General features: G+C 36.8%; 1 protein-coding gene across 1 annotated transcript; it reads left to right on the forward strand.

Annotated features, from left to right (window-relative positions):
- The first annotated feature begins 14,500 nt into the window (after positions 1-14,500).
- LOC107808735 (protein INAPERTURATE POLLEN1) lies at positions 14,501-15,820 on the forward strand. Its single transcript, XM_016633299.2, has 2 exons — positions 14,501-14,674; positions 14,808-15,820. Exons 1-2 carry the CDS (start codon positions 14,659-14,661, stop codon positions 15,581-15,583), a joined length of 792 nt encoding a protein of 263 aa, XP_016488785.2. The 5' UTR covers positions 14,501-14,658; the 3' UTR covers positions 15,584-15,820.
- The last annotated feature ends 7,340 nt before the right edge of the window (positions 15,821-23,160 follow it).

Genomic DNA, 23,160 nt, shown 5'->3' on the forward strand with positions numbered 1-23,160 from the left:
TCGTAGGTGCGATTACATTAGAAGACAAAAATTTTCCGAGATATCTTCTAAGTCCGAATTTTCTCCGTTAACCATCCGAAATACGCCCGAGCCCTTCAGGACCTCAACCAAATATACCAACAAGTCCTAAAATATCATATGAACTTAGTCAAGTCTTCAAATCACATCCAACAATACTAAAAACATGAATCACACGTAGATTCAAGTCTAATGAACTTAGAAACCTTCAATTTCTACAAACGACGCCAGAACCTATCAAATTAAGCTCGATTGACCTCAAATTTTGCACGCAAGTCATAAATGACCTAACGGAGCTATGAAAATTTTCAGAACTGGATTCCGACCCCGATTTCAAAAAGTCAACTCCCCGGTCAAACTTCCAAGCTTAAATTCCTATTTTATCCATTTCAGGCCTAATTTAACTACGGGCTTCCAAATAAAATTTTGAACACGCTCCTAAGTCCAAAATTACCATATGGAGCTGTTACAATCATCAAAATTCTATTCCGGGGTCATTTTCTCAAAATGACCGAAGTCAAACTTAGCATTTTAAGGCCAACTTAAGGAACCAAGTGTTCTGATTTCAACCCGAACCCTTCCAAATCCCAAACTAACTATCCCCGTAAGTCATAAATTTATAAAAGTACATACGAGGAGTTTTATTTTGGGGAACGAGATTCTAAAAGTTAAAATGACGGTTGGGTCATTACAGTAGTTTATATTTGCTAATCTTTTAGCTATTTTTCTTCCATTTTGGCTGAAAATTATGCATATATTTGTGAGGTTTTCATGGTTTTGATTATTGTGGGTGATTTTTGGTGTGTTTTAATGGTGTTGGAATTATTTTGTGTTGAAGCTTGGTGGGGGTGCCCATATGGCCGAAAATTGGTGAGGTTTTGTGTAAATTTTGTGCACTTTGTGCTATTATGAAGATGTGGTGATTGTGTTGGGTCGTGTGTTGATGTGGTTGTAGGGTAGTTCTAACCCACTTTGAATTGAAATAAGATGGTGTAAGATTTGCCCACAATGTATTTGTTGAAATGCCTTAGTGACATAAAATTGTGTAGTGTTGCTAATTTAGAAGCGAAGTGCTTTGTGGAATGTATTGCTAGATAATAAGTGTGGGGTGGAGGTCATGTTCTTATGTTGTGAAACTTTAACGTGTTATCCCCGAGTGCTAATCGATTGACCATCCCATGCTAATGTGTTTCTAGGTGCAAATTTGGGTGTCCGATTCATGCTAAGTACTTATGTAGTGTTGTATTATAACTTCTTAATTTTGTTAGTAGTAAATTATTATAACTTCTTATTTTGTCTTTTCTTAGTTACTAGTTTAGCTTCTTAATTTTGTATTTTACACTAGTATAGTCTGTGGGTTGTTAATTCCTTGTGGCTTGCTTTCGATGGGGTAGTCTGAGTCCCCGATATACAATGTACTTGTGAACATACCAATAACATAAGTGTGGGGTGGTTACCCCATTTGATCTTGTTTTTGTTTTAAGTGTTGTGTCTAATTTTATTAGTCTTGTGCAGGTACAATGTCTCGACGTCCTAGGAAACGTTCTAACACAGGTTCCTTCGAGGTTGCCTCTAGTAGCCGTCGAGGAGGTAGGCAGGCACCTCCCTCCGCCCCAGTGGAGGAGGAAGAGGAGCGCATTGATCCAGATACAGATGTAGTATCGGGCTGCAAATATGGCATTCGGGCTGTGCCAACTAATGCTAGAATGTGGTACCGGACCTTTGTTCAGCGGTGAGCCCCGACCAGGAAGTTAGTATTGATAATGGAAAGCTAGCCAGGAAGTACTCGGGAATTTACAACAACATGAGATACCTAGGTTTTGAAAGCTTGTTCCGTCCCGGTGAGTCGGTGAACGTGAACATGGTAAAGGAGTTCTACGCCAACTGGCAGCCTGAGGCTAGTTTGGATACAATGTATGAGGTGTAGTTGAGAGGCAAGATGATCCCCTTTTCCTCACAAGTGATAAATCATATTATGGGGTTCACAGAGCACTCTCATAAGTTGTTCCGGAGGTTACTGCGTCGACCCCCCTATCCGGATATTAGGCGCCAGCTGTGTGGCGCTGATTCTTCTGCCACATGGACGCATGATGTTAATGAGTTCCACAAAGACATAAAGAAGAGCAATTTCCAGTGTCCCGCCAGGGTCATTCTCTGGTTGATTAATGCAAATATCATGCCTACCCAGAGCGACACTAATGTCTCCAGGTTGAAGGTGTGTCTCATTTATGCCATATTGACTCAGATAAAGTTCGATCTGGGAAAGAATATGCTTGAGCACATGGCTCGAGTACGATCACTTGGGGCCTGTCACCTGTATTTCCCGAGCATGATCACTCGGCTTTTGCGGATGCACCATGTGGAGGAGGAATTCCATTATGATCGGATGATTCCGGTGATACAGCCTCTTAAGGCCTTTGATGTCACAGTTGTGACAGACCCCCTTCTGCTGTTGTTCCTGTGGATCAGAGATTATTTCGTGTCGAGGAGACACTACAACTGCTATTTGTTGATATGCGCCTTCGCGCTGCTCGGGGAGGGGGGCTGACTTGGCAGAGCTACAGGAGGACCCCCCTCCCCGTGGTCACTCAGCAGTGGTTGGGCTTGGCAAATGGAGCACGGATGCCACCAGATGAGGATGTAAACTTTGTTCCCTCCGATGATGAGGAGTACCTGCGCACCTGTGAGGGTGTTGATGAGGGGTAAGCCAAGGGCCTCAGGAAGTTACCTTTTCACTTTTGTTTCTATTGTTTTGCATTGGGGACAATGCAATTTCTTAAGTGTGGTTTTCTATTTGCAGTTGGTTTTGTTTGATTTGTTTCTTGCTTTCTTAGAAAATATGGTATGTAATCATAACTCTAAATTCTATCGACATGTAATAGTTAGTAATCATAATTGTTTAGTTTCGACCCTTCCCGATGATGGATTTCGTCGACTGGCTTCTTGAGGGATTTGAAGTCGAACGAGAAAAATACAAAAAAATCAAAAAATTTGAAAATCAAAAAATATGTCTTTTATTTTATTTTAATTTCTTAGGTAGTGTAACAATTACCTCTTGGTTTTTCTTTGTACCACAGTTCTTTTTTAAGGGTTTTACTTGAACTGGGTATAGTTAATTTTTTTAAGTTTTATAGGAATAAAGAATCTTGTGTCACAGTGCTAATTTGAAGTAATTTTCCATGACTGCATATGTGTTGAGAGTGGTGAGTGCCTTGGTTGTGACGCTTTGGCTCAGTTCTTGACTCACAAATAAGTACCTTAAATTGGTTGATTGTGACTCTGCTTAACTGCTTTGACTAGAGAGTCGGGATAGATCCGATCCTAAGTGAGTTATGTTCCAATGTGAGAGTGAGGTTTGTGTTAATATTTTGTGCATGTCAGTTGATGTCTAGAACTTGCACTGTGTATTTGCAAAGCAAAATAGAAGTCTTGTTTAGTCTAGGAAGTGATATATGCATTTCTTTGTTGAGCCAATTATACGTCTGTGACCCGCCTAATTATTTTATATCCTAGTTAGCCCTTTTGAGTCTGTAATCCTATATTCTTTAGCAACCACACTACAAGCATGACCCTTTTATTTGAATTGATTATCTGTTTGAACCGTTTACTTCTCTTGAGCACTTGATATATTTATGAGTTTGTTAAAAGCTAAGTTGAGGTATAGTTGGATTTTTGAGTGGAACTATAGAAAAGAAGAAAGGTGCATTGTTTGAAAAAATATTATGAGACCAACTTGTAGGGAATTGAAAAAAAAGAAGAAGAGAAAATCAGAATCGAGAAAAAGAAAAAATTTGGTGTTTGTATATATTATAAAGAAAATTATTCCTTGCTAGTGGTAAATCTTGATTTGTCCGTGCTTAAAGAAATTGGGAGCTTGGTGTTAATATGATGTGAAGGTTGGAGTTTGAATTTGTGAAATTGTATATGTATTAAAGTGCTCAGGGAGGTGTAGTCACTATATCCATATGTATCCTACCCGTTCCACAACCTACATTACAACCAAAATAAAGTCCTATTTGATCCTTGACTGCATGAGCTCAATTAGTAGAGTATTACACTACGAGCAAGCCTATGGTACATTCTCTGTGGCACATGAATTTTATTTCTGAGAGTGAGTGAATTCTTTCTATCTTGTGTTCCTATTTGTTCTTGAATTTTATTGTGTGTAGAACTAATCACTATTGTTTGTGTGAGGGAATATGACTTGTGAAGGTAAGATAAAGTCTTTGACCTCTGTGTTAGAGTAAGTGAGCAGGTTGTGAAAAATGTGTGGTGCTTTTGAGTCGAGTCTTGAGAGTAGGATGTTATGATACGGTGCTTAGTCTGCTTTAAATATTCTTGGCATGGTGTGTTAGGGTGGTTGTTTGATGAAAAGGTCATCCTTATGTGAAATGTAGCTTGATTGCTAGAGGAAGAGCAATAGTCTAAGTGTGGGGTGTTGATGGTAGGCTAGAAACCCGTATTTTAGCCGTAGTATTGCACTCTAGTTACTGGATTTTACGTGTGTTTGAGCTTAAATGATACTGAATTACACTTATTACGTATTTTATGCCTTGCAGGAAATGATCCCGAGCTATTAAGGTAATTTAGAGCTAAATTGAACAACTTGGAGCTTTGAAGTCTAAGTAGAAGCCCAAGAAATTAAGTCGGGATCATGTTCGGGGGTCGAGGACCAAGTCTGAATGTCAAAAAGTGGATGAAAGAATTTACTCTAAGAAAAAGACACATCCGCGCCGCATGGAGCGCGGCGCGACGCGACAGTGTAAATGGGATCTGACAGGCGTTTTGCATGCACTCTGAATTTCCTCACAAGCGCGCCTGTACAAGTTTGTCAGAGTAAATTCCTGTTTTGTCTAGGAAATGGTAGTTTTCGTCTTGGCTTGTTTCTACATGGTATAAATACACCAAAAAACATAATTTTTAGAGAATTTTTGACCTACCAAAGATTTGAGAAGCAACCAAGGCAAGAAGACACAAGAATTCATCAATATTTCAATCAAAAAATAATGCAATATGGGAGTTTGTATCGAATTATTTGTATTGATATTTTCTTTGTTCTTAAACCTTATTGTGATGGCTTTTTCCATAGCTATGGAGTAATTTCCATTAGGATGTTGACATATACAGTATTTTGATAACTTGATTAGGGATTCAATTCTTCATAATTGTTAGAATTAATTGATGGAGTTTTAATTCGTATTGTGGAGTTATTTCTTATTTTGCTTAATCGAAAGAGGAGCTTGATATTGAATTTCTTTACATCTTATGCTCCTGTTTAAATTCGTGATTCAAATAGGTAATCGAAAGAGCCTCTTGAATTGTTATTTGAACTAGAAAATATGTGAATATTCGTAAGTGCCTCTTCTTACAAATTGTTATTCGTAAGAAGATTTCAACCAACAAACGGTGCAATACAGGAGTTTGTATCGAATCATTAGCATTGATATTTTCTTTGTTCTTAAACCTTATTGTGATGACTTTTTCCATAGCTATGGAGTAATTTCTATTAGGGTGTTGAAAGATACAGTGTTTTGATAACTTGATTAGGGATTCGATTCTCTAAAATTATTAGAATTAATTGATGGAGTTTTAATTCGTATTGTGGAGTTATTTCTTATTTTGCTTAATCGAAAGGGGAGCTTGATATTGAATTTCTTTATATCTTATGCTCTAGTTTAAATTTGTGATTCAAATAGGTAATCGAAAGAGCCTCTTGAATTGTTATTCGAACTAGAAAATAGGGGAATATTCGTAAGAAGTTACCCTTTAGATCATAACCATCATTTTATTATTGCAATTGTTTGCCGTGCTTCAATTGAATTAATTATTAAAATTAAAGTTTAATCTAAAGAGGAACATTAACTTTAAGTGTAATATAATTATCTGTTGAATTCGTGAGAATCAACAATATTATAGAGTGAACTAACTCAAGAATTGGATCCCGAGTCAATTATATTGCACCTGTCTAGTCAATTACCTCTATTTCTCTCATTGATATTTCTTTGTTGCTCATGTGCTATCCTTTGTGATCAATTGTTAATTGCTTAATTTTTAGTAGTCAATTGTAGTAATAGTCATCAAATCAAGTGTTAATTTCCTGGATAGTAATAAACTGAAAATTATTCGAATACTGTTTAAATCAAATCCCTATGGAGATGATATTTAAACTATATACTGGTAGGCTATAATCCCGTATTTTAGTCACTTATTGCACTCTAATTTACTGCACTTTAATTGAGTTGGAGCTTTAATCGCTAGTGTTTTGCACTAATTACGTGTTTTATGCCTTGTAGGAATGATTCCGATCTATGTAGATGTTGTGGAATAAATTCATGCTATTTTGGAGCTTTGAAGTCTGAGTAAACACCCAAGGATTAAGTTCGGATCGTGTTCGGGGATCAACGGATGATAGTGCACTTTAAGAACGAAACGAAGAATCTAGCAGGCATACTGCGCCTTGTCCAGTAAAATGCATATAACTTTTAGCTCAGAAATCTGTTTGGGCTCTACAATATATCTTTGGAAAGATATTTAAAAGGGCTACAACTTTCATGTTTTGCACTTTCCCAAATTCCAAACTGTTACCACCCAAGTATGCGACCAAATGCACGATCGCGCATTGGGCGTGCAGTTGGGGCAGAACGGTGTGCAACATGCATGACCAAGTGCGCGACCGCGCATGTCCTGTCCGGGAAGAGTCCTATTTCGCTAAGAACAGGGTAGTTTGGTCTGTTTTTGTTTTGGGGGCGGATTAAATACCCCTAACACCATTTTAGAACGACTTTTGACACACCTTAGACCTAGGGAAGCTAAGGAGAAGAAGGAGAATCAAGAGCACAAGGATTTCATCCTTCCTTCCTCTCTCAAGATCCGGGTTTGGATTGTATTTATGTTTTCCTCTATTTATGTTTTATTTGTGAAGAACTCCTCCATGTCTATGGAGTAGAACCATTTGGGTTTTGATGGATTTGGTGTATTGATGGTAGTTTGTGAATTATAACTCTATGTTTATGTATTTGAATCATTTTTGGAAGATTTAATTGTTGCATTTATGTTCACTTATTCTTGTAATCGTAAGAGGCATAACTTGTGATATATTTGCGCTATGTTGTTGGTTGAGTTCATAGATTCTTCTAAGTAATCGAAAGAGGCTAGTTGAATCCTTGATTAAACCTAGTTAGGAGGATAATCGAAAGAGGTTCTCCTAAAGACCAACCCATTACGAATTCTTGCATATCTTCACCGAGCTTAAACTGGTTCATATTGTGAGGTTGATACTTAATCGAGAGAGGAGTTTCTACTAAACAATTGTACTGATAATTACGTGAATTCGAGAGACTCATTTGAACATTAGAAGTGAATTATCTAGAGTTAGATCCCGAAAAATTATCTTGCACCTATACCATCAACCCATATTTTCTCCCATTGATAACTTCCTTGCTTACCTTTATTGCGATTGTCATTAGTCAATAGTTGTAGATTTTAGATTATTAATTATATAAACCTCAACTGTTGATCCTCCTGGATAGCAATCTAGCTACAAACTACGATAATGTTGTTTAAATCCAATCTTTGTGGACACGATATTATACTATACTATCTTTGACTAGCGAGCACAATTAAAGTGTGTATTTTGCTCTCGTCAAATTTTGGTGCCGTTGTCGGGGATTGGAAATCAATGGTGTTTGAAATAGTTTGTAGTGCTAATTCAGGAATTAGCTTTTTATTTTTTTTCTTTTATTTTTAGTTTGTTTGGTTAACTTCTCTTTAAGATTTTTTTTGTTGAAGAAATCTTGAAGAGCATATTCTTGATACTGAACTCTAAATATTGTAAAGATGGAGTACAACCAGCCTAAGAAAATGGTTGAAGAGTTAGAAGCTAAACACTATCAGCGATCTGCTATGTGTTTTAAATGCGTTGGAAATCATCTTTGGGTTTATTGTCAAGCAGGTAGGTATTCTTCATACAACCAGCCTAAGAAAATGGTTGAAAGGTTAGCAGCTGAATACTGTCAGCGGTCTGTTCTGTGTTTTAAATGCGGTGGAATTCATCTATGGGTTGATTGTCAAGCATGTAGGTATTCTTCATATGGTTCATCTTTTGAACACTCTCACTTTGCTCTAGTCCATACAAGTATGAGGGTTCATATGAGCACAATTCTAAATCTGATTGGGATGAATACCCTTATTATGACTGGAATTAAAGCGAAGTGAGATAACCACCTTAAGCGGAGAATAGTAGTTTAGAAGAGCTTATGTATAAGTTCATAAATAAGGTGGAAGAGAGATGCACACAAGACGATGAAGCCATTAACAACCTAACAATGCAAGTGAGTCAAATAATAAGTACACTTTCAGAAAGCTCATTGCATTGTGATGGTGAATATATGGAAGAGATACCGTGTGAAATTGAGCCTACCCGAGATGATGAACATCTACAAAGAGAGTTTTCCACTCCGCAAGAGAATTCTTGTTCAACTGAGATGATTGAAGATGAGGCTTGGGTTGATTGTGCATCAATAAAAGAAGAGTTCAAATCCCCATCCACCTATCCACAACCACAATTTTTATTAGAAGAGAATGAGGAACAAATGGTTTTGGACATACCAGAGGAACACTCACATGACACTTCTTCTTCATTTTCTTATTCTAACCTTGATCATGTGGATTTTGTTTTTGGGGATTTACAGGAATATGCAGGGATTGATCTTGTAAATGAATGCAGAAATAAGTTACGGATAATCCTACAAGAACAATTCTCCGCTCAAAATGAGGTCAAGAAAGAAAGAAAAGAGCGGGTCTTTAAAAAATCCCTAAAAGACTTTGGCCTGATGAGCTCCATAAAGAATCCCGAGGAGTGAAATCGAAAAATGCATTCAGAATTAGGGGTGGAGTTCACAAGTTCTCGAAAGCGGAAAAAGTCTAGGAGAGTTTTCTTTACCTCTTGCTTTTTATTTGCGTGTCATGGGGACATGACATAATTTAAAGTATGGGGTAGGGATCTAAATATGTAAATAACTGTTTGTTTGTGTTTCTTGTGTGTATTTTCATTTCTTTTTATTGAACTTTTTAAAGTCGAAAAAAACAATTATTTTCTTTAGGTAGTACAATTATTTCCCCTTGGTTTTTCTTTATGCCGCAGTTCTTTTCCAAGGGTTTTGTTTGAACCAGGTATAGTTAGTTTTTTCTTTTTTTAGGAGTAGAAAACCTTGTTCTGTGATTTTAAATGAAAGCAATAGCTCTTGACTTCATTATGCCTTGAGAATAATAAGTGCTTTAGTTGTGACGTTTAGACTCAGTTTTTGACTCTTGTATAAGCACCTTAAATTGAACGATCTTAACTTTGCTTAACTACTTTGATTAGAGTGTCTTGATGAGTCCGATCCTGAGTGAGTTATATGCCATGTGTGTGTGAGGTTTTGTGTATTCTGTGCATTGCATTTGATGTCTAGAACTTGCCCCGTGTGCCCGCAAAGTTTGTTCAGTCTTGGAAGTGATATAGGCGTTTCTTTGTTGAGCCAGCTATATAGTTTACCCACCAAATTGTTATGTATCGTAGTTAACCCCATTGAGCATGTAATTCTGTTTCTTTGGAAACCACATTACAAGCTTTATCCTTTTATTTGAATTGACCATCTATTTGAACCATTTACCTCTCGTGAGCACTTGAAATTGGTATGAACTTTGTAAAAGTTGAAGTGTGGGGTGGTTGGTTTGGCTTTTGAGTGGAACTATTGAAATAAGGAGAAAGGTGCACCGTTGTGAAAAAGTATGAGCCACTTGAATCGAAAAATAAAATGAAGAAAAACAAATAGTTTATATTCATTGATAGTGGTAACTCTTGATGTATTTGTGCTTAAAGAAGTTGGGAGTTGACATATACGGATGTGAAGGTGGAGTTATGGTTTGACATAAGTGTGGGATTTAAAGGTCAAGTATATGTATTAAAAGTGCTTAGGGAGGTGTAGTTACTCTTATATCTAAATGTATCCTACCCGCCCCGCAGCCTACATTACAACCAATTAAAGTCCTACTTGATCCTTGACCGAATAAGCTCGATTAGTAGAGTAGTACACTATGGGAAAGCCTATGGTGCATCTTTTGGGGCATATGAATATTGTTTCTAAGAGTGAGTAAATTCTTTCTATCTTGAGTTCCTAATTATTCTTAACTTTTATTGTGTGTGGAACTACTCTCTATTGTTGGGTGAGGGCACTTGATTCATGAAGGAAAGGTATTGTCATTAACCTCTGTGTTAGAGTAAGTCAGCGAGCTGTGAAAAATGCGTGGTGTTGTTGAGTCAAATCTTGAGGCTAGGATGTTACACTATTGTGCTTAGTCTATTTTAAATATTCTTGGTATGATGTGTTATGAGAGTTGTTTAAAAAGGTCATGTCTATGTGAAGTGTAGTTTGATTGCTCGAGGACGAGAAATGGTTTAAGTGTAGGGTGTTGATGGTAGGCTATAATCCCGTATTTTAGTCTCTTATTGCACTCTAATTTACTGTACTTTAATTGAGTTGGAGCATTAATCGCTAGTGTTTTACACTAATTGTGTGTTTTATGCTTTGTAGGAGTGATTCCGATCTATGTAGATGTTGTGGAATGAATTCATGCTATTTTGGAGATTTGAAGTCTGAGTAAAATTCCAAGGATTAAGTTTGGATCGTGATCGGGGATCAACGAATGATAGTGTACTTTAAGAACGAAACGAAGAATCGAGCAGGCATACTGTGCCATGTCCAGTAAATGCACATAACTTTTAGCTCCGAAATCCGTTTGGGCTCCACAATATATCGTTGGAAATCTATTTAAAAGGGATACAACTTTCATGTTTTACACTTTCCCAAATTCCCAACTGATACTACCCAAGTGCACGACCAAGTGCATGATCGCGCATTAGGCGCGCACTTGGGGCAGAATGGTATGAAAAATGCACGACCAAGTGCGCGAGCAAGTCCCTAGGTGCGCGACCGCACATGTCCTGTCCGGGAAGATTCCTATTTTGCTAAGAAAAGGGTAGTTTCATCCGTTTTTATTTTGGGGGTGGATTAAATACCCCAAAACACCATTTTCGAATCACTTTTGACATACCTTAGACTTAGGGAAGCTAAGGAGAAGAAGGATAAGCAAGAGCACAGGGATTTCGCCCTTCATTTCTCACTCAAGATCTGGGTTTGGATTGTATTTATGTTTTTCTCTATTTTTGTTTTATTTGTGAAGAACTCCTCCATGTCTATGGAGTAGAACCATTTGGATTTTGATGGATTTGGTATATTGATGGTTGTTTGTGGATTATATCTCTATGTTTATGTATTTGAATCGTTTTTAGAATATTTAATTGTTGCATCTATGTTCACTTGTTCTTGTAATTGAAAGATGTATAACTTATGATATATTTGCACTATGTTGTTGGTTAAGTTCATAGATTCTTCTAGGTAATCGAAAGAGGCTAGTTGAATCCTTGATTAAATCTAGTTAGGAGGATAATCGAAAGAGGTTCTCCTAAAGACCAATTCATTATGAATTCTTGCATATCTTCATCGAGTTTAAATTGGTTCATATTGTGAGGTTGAGAATTAATCGAGAGAGGAGTTTCTACTAAACAATTGTACTGATAATTAAGTGAATTCGAGAGACTCACTTGAACATTAGAAGTGAATTATCTAGAGTTAGATCCCGAACAATTATCTTGCACCTATCCTATCAATCCATATTTTTTCCCATTGATAACTCCCTTGCTTATCTTTGTTGCGATTGTCATTAGTCAATAGTTGTAGATTTTAGATTATTAATTATATAAACCTCAATTGTTGATCCTCCTGGATAACAATCTAGCTTTAAACTACGATAATGCTGTTTAAATCTAATCCCCGTGGACACGATATTATACTATACTATCTTTGACTAGCGAGCACAATTTAAGTGTGTATTTTGCGCTCGTCACTATACTATCTTTGACTAGCAAGCAATAATTTTGTATTGTGTTTTGCGCTCGTCACTAATGCCTTTCATATCCCGTTCATACTATCATGCCACCCAGACTTCTCTTGCCTCCTTGCGATCAAAGAATACATGTTTACTATTTTTCACCCAGCCACAAAAATGACACCTCACTTGAAGATTAATGCCTTCAGCCAGTAGATTTGATTTAGTAGGTAAAATATTTCGAGCTCACCTCTAAATAAAATCTTTAATTTTTGGAGCTAACTTCAAGTTCCAAAGCTTCTTCCAGTCAACAAATGCCTCTAGCTAGTAGACTCGAATTTAGGATCTATATATATATATATATATATATATATATATATATATATATATATATATATATATATATATATATGTAGCTTAATCCAAGAAAATTGATTTTATTTAAACTTATAGAACCCGCTCTTGATCTGCCTCCGTATGTCCGTGTGCCATTTGTTCGCATCTCAATGATAAGAATAAGAACAAAGGAGATCCAGAAGAAAAGGGGGCATTTGCATCTATGCCTAGTTTTGGAGGTAACTTCAAGTTCCAAAGCTTCTTGCAGTCAACAAATGCCTCTAGCTAGTAGACTCGAATTTAGGATCTAAATATCTAATATATTAATTCAATAAGTGTGATCCTATATATATAGCTTAATCCAAGAAAATTGATTTCATTTGAACTTATAGAACCCACTCTTGATCTGCCTCCGTATGTCCGTGTGCCATTTGTTCGCATCTCAATGATAAGAATAAGAACAAAGGAGATCCAGAAGAAAAGGGGGCATTTGCATCTATGCCTAGTTTTGGGGTCACAATTGAAATTATAGTTATTTTGCTCCGCATCTCAATGATAAGAATAAGAACAAAGGAGATCCAGAAGAAAAGGGGGCATTTGCATCTATGCCTAGTTTTGGAGGTAACTTCAAGTTCCAAAGCTTCTTGCAGTCAACAAATGCCTCTAGCTAGTAGACTCGAATTTAGGATCTAAATATCTAATATATTAATTCAATAAGTGTGATCCTATATATATCTCTCTCTCTCTCTATATATATATATATATATATATATATATATATATATATATATATATATATATATAGAGAGAGAGAGAGAGAGAGAGAGAGAGAGAGAGAGAGAGAGCTTAATCCAAGAAAAATGATTAATCTGCCTCTGTATGTCCGTGTGCCATTTGTTCGCATCTCAATGATAAGAATAAGAACAAAGGAGATCCAGAAGAAAAGGGGGCATTTGCATCTATATCTAGTTTTAGGGTGAAATTATAGTTATTTTGCCCAAAAACTTGCAAGCCTACCCGCTTTAGGATCAATTTTAGACTTATCGGATCTGAAGTTGAAAAAATAATTAGCGTGAAGTGCAATGCACTTAAGGCCAATTAAGTCTAAAGTGCAATAACTGCACTTAAGGCCAAATATGTCTGAAGTGCAACAAATATTTTCATGCACTTTAAAGCCAAATAGATATGAAGTGAAAAAATTGCACTTCAGATGCACTTAAGGCTAAATGGTCTGAAGTGCAACCAATATTTTCATATACTTAAGGCCAAATAGGTCTGAAGTCAAAACATTACACTTCAGATGCACTTAAGGCCAAGTAGGTCTGAAGTTTAACTAATATTTTCATGTACTTAAGGCCAAATAGGTCTGAAGTGCAAATTGCCCATAAATAGAAACTTGTTGTTCGAATTTCAACAATCAAATGTACGATTTAACACCTAAATCTACTCCAAATGAACTCAAATTTGAAACATAACTCCAAATATCATCAAGAGGAACCAACTCATGAATTTGTCAACACAATAATAAATCTAACAAACCCATTTTGCAATTAAGAAGAAGAAGAAAAAGAAACCCTAAGCAATAGTAAAAAATAAAGTGCCACAGCAGCTCACCACTATAAAACACCATAAACTACCTTAAAATATGCAATTGACCGTCACCTTTATTTTCACATAAGAAGAAGAGAAAAAGGCCTAAAGTTGTCTATACTTTGAAATTTTTTTTAAAAGTTGGTACAAGTTAAATGATCAAATTGGGCACCCGTGTAACTTTTACGAAGAAAAGAGCGTTAGGTTTGTAGAAGTACTTTTAATTACTTCAGGCCAACAACGAACTATTACTCTAAATTGAATGCCCTCGTTAACTCCCTGCCCTATGAAAACAAGATTTATAATATGAGTAGCTTCGGAGTCAACGAATCTCTTATAGTACAATTTTACTAATACAAAATGGAAATTCTGGTTGAGAAAAATAAAGAACTATTCTTTCTTACCTTTTGTGGTTCTAGTATTCTGCACTTTTAGGAACTTTTCAGAGAAAATTGAATTAGTAAGATTAAGAAAAATCTGGAAAATTCAATTTAATGTATTGGACTAATGAAACCTTTTCTAACCTTTTATTGGGCTCGTGTAAATGGCCCAATAAGGTTCTAGTATCCCAAAGCCAGCCCAGCTTATTTAAGCACCTCATACATAACCAGAACAACAGTTCCCGCTGAGTTTGAACTCTTCTTCTTCTTCTTCTTCTTCTTCTTCTTCTTCTTCTTCTTCTTCTTCTTCTTCTTCTTCTTCTTCTTCTTCTTCTTCTTCTTCTTCACTTTCATCTGCTGCTAAAGAAGAAAAAGAAAACCCAGGGACGATTCTTCTCTTACGAAGATGTTCAAATCCATAGGTAAGAATCTTTTCCAGTTTTCCTGCTCCATTAACACACACATTTACACACTCATTTTCCTCTTCAATCATACTATTCTTTTCAAGAAATTAATTAATCAACGTTCGTTTTTTTCCCCTTCTTTTTAATACAGCTCTTTTTGGGTTCAAGAAATCGTCAAAACCATTCAAAGATTATTACAGTAAATGGTTCAAGACGCTCAAGAACGTTCACCTCCCTCAGCTCCGTCACGCCATGTCATCATCCTCCACGGCGGGGCCCATTTTCTTAGCTTCCCACGTCGAGGTCATGCACCGTCACTTCCTTAATTACTACGAAGCCCTCGACCTCGCCGCCGCAAACGACGTCGCTCAGGTTCTTTTTCCCGACTGGCGAAATTCCTTTGAAAAACCCTTCCTCTGGCTCGGTGACCTTCACCCTTATCTCTTCATAAATCTCCTCCGTTCATTTCTTGGTGATGACTCGGAATCCGAATTCGACCCGGAAATATTCGACAAACAACAGAATTGGCACGTGGTGATGGCATGGAAAAGCCGCTCGAAGAAATTAACGACAAGGGTCGATCAGATTGAGTGTGGTTTAAGGCTTATGGTACCTGCATTGGTGGCGCGTGCACGAGACGCGCAGGCGGCGTTTGTGGAGAAAGTGGCGGGTGAATGGGGGAGGTTTGAAGGGAAAAAAGAGGAGATGAAAGGGGTTGTGGTGGAAGCTGCGGCGGCGGAAATGGAGGAGTTGGTGGGTGTTTTTGTGGATGCGAATAGGCTGCGGAGGAGCGTGCTTTCCGACATACTGAGCGTGACGGATGTTTATCAGGCGGCGGTTTTTCTTGAAGGGTTAGCTCAATTCCTTGTTGGGTTACGGAATCGTGAATTGGTCCGTCAATTTGAGAAGTGTTCTTTGGAATTATAGTTCCATTCGTTGGGTTTGCTGAAGTCAGTGCATAGATACTATTTGGTTAGTTCTAATTTTGTGCACTGCTCTAACTTAAGCCAATAATCATGATTAATTTCCACTAATAGTAGTTGATAAGTAAATTTAGAGCACTAAAGATTCTAGTAGGTGACTTTTATGAGTTTGTGTAGTTTGGTTTCTGGTTCTTGATTTGGAAGTACGTGGAAGATAAGACTGCAATCTTCATTTGATTTAGTTTCATTATTGCTTGTTTGTTTTTATTTGTTCCCTTTGTGATTCAAAGTTACATTGTTGAATGAAGAGAGTTGTAAGGAAAATCTGGATTTTTTATTGATTTGGAGTCTATGAAGACTTGAATGACAGAAATTTTGTTTAACCATACCATAAAAAAATTAGTATTTTAGTCCGGGCTATTGCTAAAAAGGTTGCTACTTTATGAATTTTATGTAGATGCATTGAGGAGAAGAAATCTGTAGATTGAAAAATGCATTATACATAGTTTATTTTGCTCGGCATTTTAGATAAATGTGGTTTTATGCTTCAGAATGTAATGGTAGGTACAACTCGTAAATGACAAATTATCTCAAATGTGTGCTGTGAGTCAAAACGGGTCGGGTCAAATAATGGACTCCTGCTGGGCTTCCCTCTCTTCCATACAATGATAGGAATAACTTAGATGAATTGATTCATTTTTAATAAACTTAGGTCAGAGTAACAATATAAAACAAGAATATAGACAAGAGATATAGAGAGGAAGAGAGAACTTTCTTATTTTATTAAGGGTCTGTTTGGAAAGTTACCCGGTAATTGAAATTGGTGTAATTACTAGGGTAGTAATTACGCATCCTAGTAATTGCACAGTCTAGTAATTACAATGACCTGTTTGTTTGTCATAGCGTAATTATAGTGCAATTACAAGCGTACTGTTTGGTTGAACAAGTGTAATTACACAGTTAGTGTTACACCCTATGTTTTAGTACGTGGAAGTAGGCTATAAGTAAATTGATATAAGCTCAGAAATGAGATGTTACATCCTAAATTTTCGGACGTTAAAGTTTCGTCGTAAGTTAATCGACGTAAGATCGAGGATGAGATTATTTTTGAGGTTATAAGTATTATGCTATTTCAAGCAAGTGATAAGTAAATTCGTGACGATGAGAGGATAAGCGAATCGAAGAAAATGAGTTTTGTCACAAATTGACAATTTGGGATAAAATACGATTCGAGCTATAATACTCGGTATTTATGAACTAGTGCATACAAGGTACTACATGACCATGATAGTGAGGTATACAAGATAAGTTAAAAGTGAATAGTATTTTAAATAAGTTGAGATAATTCTTAATTATGTGGATAATTGGATAATTGATAATTTTTAGTGGGAGATTAATTAAAATCTTTGGATAATTAATGATTTTGATGGCTTACCTCCACAAATCACTCTTAAAGTGACTATTAAGTCTTACATATGTGGTAAATTTAGAGGATTAAGTGGCTTACTCATCAACTAAGTGGGCCATACCCACTAAGGACTTTTTACAATTAGTAAGACATAAGATGCTATCTTATTGTGAGTTTCTAAAGGCTTAACGTGAGTTCTTACAAATCAATCTCTTATTACGAACGTGAGTTATTTCTAAGCGTAAGATGCCATTTATGTGTACATTACAAATCAATGGAATCTCTTATTTCAAATCAATTATGTATACAAATCAATCTCTTATTACAAACGTGAGTTCTTTCTAAACGTGAGATGCCATTCATGTGTACATTATAAATCAATGGAATCTCTTATAGAAAGTGGCTGGTCGTGAGTTCTTCAAAGAGCAAAACAATTCCACACCAAAATTAGATAAGGTTGGTTGTTGATTCTTTAAAGCGTGAATTGCAAATTCTAAGAGAATCGGTTCAGGTATATTAAGGCTATCCCTTATTTCTTTTGGCATGATCCATACGACATAAATAAAACGAGAAAATGCACAATTTTCATACATGGCTCTATTCATAGAAATATTAGAGATGCTTATGTGATTCCCCACGTGTCATATTATTTTATTATCTATTCATGGGTCTCAGAAAAATACGTATTTGATAAAATTTATACAACAGGCATATTATTTTTATGACATTCCGAGAAACTCTTTTTAAGAGGGGATGATGGGATGCCCTAAGAGGCTTGATGATGTTATGAACACATATACCAATGCATGGTATGACATTTATACGCATATGCATGACATTATAAAAATAAAATAATTCACAAAGCTATGCAGACGTATATGCCGAGTCTTTTACTCCATGTATCTCTCATGTCTATTATTTACTAATTTTTATTCCTTACATACTCGGTACATTATTTGTACTGACGTTCCTTTTGCATGGGGACGCTGCATTTCATGCCCGCAGGTCTCGATAGACAGGTCAAGAGTCCTCCAACTAGGCGATCAGCTCAGCGGAAGATGTTGGTGCACTCCATTTGTTCCGGAGTTGCTTACGTGTTTAGTATGATTAGGACATGTACTGATTAGTATGACGGGGTCCTGTCCCGACCTTTATGATATTTATATACTCTTAGAGGCTTGTAGACATACGTCGTGTACGTGAAAGATTATACGACCTTGTCTGCCTATGTTTTGAGTTTATAAATGATGATGTTGGCCTATTAGGCCCGTATGTCACGTGTATATAATGATGTAATAAAAAAGATACGTTACGTTGATACTTGGTTGAGTAAGGTACCGGGTGCCCATCGCGGCCCATCGGCTTGGGTCGTGACAAAAGTGGTATCAGAGCAGTTCTGTCGAAGGGAGTCTACAAGCCGTGTCTAGCAGAATCTTGTTTATAGGTGTGTCGTGCACCACACTTATAAGCAGGAGGCTACATGGCATTTAGGATTGTCACTCTTTCTTCTTACTCTTGATCGTGTGGTAGAGCTCAGTTGTAAGAACTCAATTTCCTAAACTCTATCTTATTCGTAATACAACGATGCCTATATCCAGAAAGACAGTTGGTATGAGATATAGCTGTGGAAGAGTTGAGTAAGAGGAACTCAATTTTTGCATCATGCTTATAATGGATAAATATGAGGTATTCAGCAGATCATGTGTACACTAAGACGTGTAAGCCTTTTGATAAGGAACCTTAAGGCAAGAATATTTATCCATCTTTATGGTGAAGGACAATAAGAGATTCAGAAGATAAATACCAGTTTCAAGAAGTAAAAGAAGCAAGATGAAAAAGGGTACGAGGTATCCAGTTAATAAAGATTATCATTATTTACCATTCAGGAAGGGAGATATAAGCATTTTGAGTTACCTTCAACAGTGACAAATGTATGTACAATCGGCCATATCGATCTCAGTTATGCCCTATGGGAGCTAACATACATAGTTTAAGAGAAGGACGAGTTATCAGGATCTGGCTGGGGATAGAGTAACCCAAAATAATGGATGGATTGGTAGAGTTAGTTGACGTTTCCGAAGGATAGAGCAAACGTGGTAATGGATCTCCTTGTGAGACACCTCGATGGTGCACCCTAAAATAGTACATCTAGATATGAGTGCTACAAAGATAAGCACTAGAAGCCTGGAAGGGATAAATATTACCTTAGTGTGGCTCCCATCTCTGGTAGAAAGAGAATGTTAGTCAATTCTAGGAGCCAATGGATGGAGCAAGAGGGGCTAAAAGCAAAAGAATATTTTGTTCGAGTTTTTAGAATAAAGTGATAGACAGAAATGTTACCAGGAAAATAAGAAGAGAGTTAATGGAGCAGTATGAGTAAAATATGATACATAGATGACAACGGTAGATCAAAAAAATGATAGTATTACTGAGTCTATAGTCAAGTGAAGGGAAAAACGAGAGGTGACAGGCCTTGAGACAACAAAAGAGTATAGGCTATAAAGTCATATCCTCACTTCGAAAAATAAGTTCGTGACTCCAATGCAACTACCGGAAGGAAAAGTTAGACCCCAGAATAATAGAAATTAGTATGGGCTGGTGAACAAGATAAACTAAACATGAATTAGGGATCGAGTGACTTGATAATAGTCATCATCATGAGAATTTCAGATTTGCGTTCCGACGATAATAGAATGGACAACAGAAGACTATTTATAAGAAATTCAGAAAATGGTCATTCAGGAAGACGCTTCCCTAAAGCAAGCAATATGAGCAAAGTTAAGCTTAAGGGATTGTATGTGCCAGTTGCACTAAGTGTCACCATTGCGAGTAAGGGAATTTGTTATCCTTGGTACAGAGGATTGCCTCAAGGCGAGTAAGGGTCATTGATGTTGTGAAACGACGCCAAAGATGAATAGGTAAAACATCTATAGGTAGATCCTCATGGCTTCAACTCTTAGTACTCCCCTAAAGGGTTCGGAATATGGAGTGATGTAACATTAAATCAGAATTAAGTGGTTCTAGTGACTATGGAATGGTAAAGGAAGAATGCGATAAAAATAAAAGAGGAATGAGATGGAACTTATCCAAATCCTACAGATATGCTACGATTCCAGAATATTGTGCAAGCACGACGTCAAGGAGAGAAAGTAAGGGTTCCTGCCCGATGTGTTATTAATAAATAAGGAGTCAGTGCGAGACGTAAGTTAATGCAAAGAAAATAACCCAAGAAAGATTATGCGGAATATTAAGATGAGAATGGGCCAACGAGTAGTTAGTAATTGATCAGGAAGAGCCTGTTTATGGCTAAACAGGAGGTTACAGACGAGTCAGCAGATCATGTAAGATAAACATAGTAAAACCCAATTTAGTGAATTCAACATCGCAGTTATGACACCGTGATCATTGAGAAATATTTAAATAGGAGTTGGGGTAGTTAAATGTACCATATGAGTATTACAGAGATAAAAGAGAGTGCCACTGGGAAGTCAGTCAAAATATCAAGTTCAGAAGCAACCCTACAAGCACAAGAGGGTGGAAGTAAGTAACTACAGATGATTATAGAAATGAAGGACATCAAAAGGTCCGTCAAGTATACAATGTAATAAGCTCACAACTTTACAAGAGTTAGAGGATCCTCCTTAAATAGTATAATGAAAGACTAGTTGAGGAAGTAAGGAAGAAGGTTTCAACCTAAGCTTAGTAACCTAAGAAGGAAATGGTCTTGTAAAAACAGTCTCACAACAACATTGTATGCTCTCCATAATGAAGTGGTACCTACCGTGTCTAAGGAACGGGAAGAAAAAAAAATCAAAAGTAATATTCGAGATCATATGAGTTGCACGAAAATTTCGGCATGCGTGGGAACTAAGATAAGCCAAGTATACATGCAACAAGTGGAAAAACGACTAGAAAAAGTAATTGCTTACATTTAAAGAAAGTGGAGAAGGAACGAAATGAATTATTCGATTAGTGATCCAGAGTGAGTTACGTTATGAATGCATGTAAGATTTCAGAGTATTATCCATGCAGCACATATAAGAAAATCATACAGCCGTAGAAGACTCCAGTATAAGTAAAAGAAAGAATTGAGCCCAGGGTATAGACAAAGGATGGAATTATTAGAAGATTGTGTCATGGATAGTCCATAGTGCCCATGAAAGGATAAAGTGATAACTAATCCCAGGAGCCGCATATTGGAAGATAGTTTAAGTCTACATGAAGGCTAATCAGAAGGAACAGGAAACTAAAGAGTTACATCAACTCAGTAAATCAGGAGTCTGATTATTGGACCAAGAAAATTTTAGACCTCGTGATTGAGAACATTGCAGGATCACTCTTAAATGCAAAAGAGATAGTACATTAACCATATTCTATAACGGCTCTACGATAAAGCCAGTCAGAAAAGTACCAGCCTTATAAGAAGTCAGTATGAAGCTCCCACCGTATTGTGTGTACACCAGAGGTGCAAGTAATATAATAGAGCTTCAAGTTGTGGATATGAATTATACCTATGTGAAAGGGAGTTCATGAAAGAGATAGAAGACGTGATGCGAGATTTTAAGGTAAGTAAGGTAAAAGTAAACAACGTACAAGATACTTAAATGCAGAAGGTTGGGAATAGTTCGTACTGTGGATAGAAAGCTAGAAGTGTGGGGATTTAGTATCCAGGAATGATAGCGGCATCGTTAGTGATAAAAGTGCTATTTCTAGGTATCGAGAGATCCAGTTACGAGAGTAAAGAAGAGTTAGAAATGATGTGATGTATCACTTGGTGTTCCAGAATAATGCAAGGGAATCTATGGTACAAACAAGTTTAAGGAAGGTTGCGAGTAGTATAAATGAATATGTGTAGGTCGCAAGCTAAAGTATGGTAGAGCGACAATGTTTTGGAAAGACATGAGTAAGAATAAGGAATGGCAAGTAAGAAGGTTATGGGAATGGATAAGTTATCGGGATTAAGCCCATAAAGACAAAAGAGCTGATGGTTTCTCTAAGTTATAGAAAGTTCAGCCTGAATGAACTCAAAGGAGTCTAAGACTAGTTGCATTTAGAAGAGATGGAATGCTGCCCTGATAGTAAAATGAAGGTGTAATTGTGACAGATAAAAGATAACGTTTGGGCCTTCGATTGAATAATGATTTGAAGAAAAAAGAAAAGGAGAAAAGATTTCGCGGACTCCACGAGATCAGAATACCCCCTTAAGGTGAATCACATAGAGATACTATGAAATATGATTATGGAAATCACTTCAAATATTCCTCGATGCAACGTAAGCCCTAGTGGCAAGGTTTTACGTAAGAAGTTTCAAGTTATCAGTGGTATATTGTAGATCAATATTGAGGCAAATCATAATGGATGGACAAAAGTCACAAAGTATGAGCTGAGATTAGGTCGTCATTATTAAGATGAATAGTAACGAGGAAGCATTAAAGGAATTAGATTTATACATATGGGATAAGCAACAAGAATAAGCTGGAATTTGATAGCAGACCCCCGCAATGATAAATCGAAGTAAGAATTATGGTATAGTATGGTCTACTTAGATGTAGTAAAGCTAATGATGCCCAGAGGGATAACTTGACATAATTTTGTATATGTTCACAAAGTGAAGCCTAGAGATTGGCTAAAAGCTGGAGGAAAGAGAAGAGAAGAGTCGCATAGGCGCACATACAAAGTTAGAGTCGTAAAGGCTGCATGATAGAAGGTAGCAACAATTACGAGATTAGAAAGATTCCGACTACAAGTCGTGGTGTGAGAAAGAGGCTTAAAGGGGGGAATGCTCTGGCTTTTGGGATTCATTCACGTAACAGTTTCCTAAATGGCAAGAAGAGTATTAAAGTATTTGCGAGAGCTATGGGTTATGAGAATGTTAAGTGCATCAGTCAACATTCGAGGACAAATATTCCAAAGGGGGGAATGATGTTACACCCCATGTTTTAGTACGTGGAAGTACGCTATAAGTAAATTGATATAAGCTCGGAAATGAGATGTTACATCCCAAATTTTTGGACGTTAAAGTTTCGTCGTAAGTTAATCGACGTAAGATCGAGGATGAGATTATTTTTAAGGTTATAAGTATTATGCTATTTCAAGAAAGTGATAAGTAAATTTGTGACGGTGAGAGGATAAGCGAATCAAAGAAAATGAGTTTCATCAAAAATTGACAATTT

Source organism: Nicotiana tabacum, chromosome 23 (genome assembly GCF_000715075.1).
Source record: "Nicotiana tabacum cultivar K326 chromosome 23, ASM71507v2, whole genome shotgun sequence".
NCBI classification, from domain to species: domain Eukaryota; kingdom Viridiplantae; phylum Streptophyta; class Magnoliopsida; order Solanales; family Solanaceae; genus Nicotiana; species Nicotiana tabacum.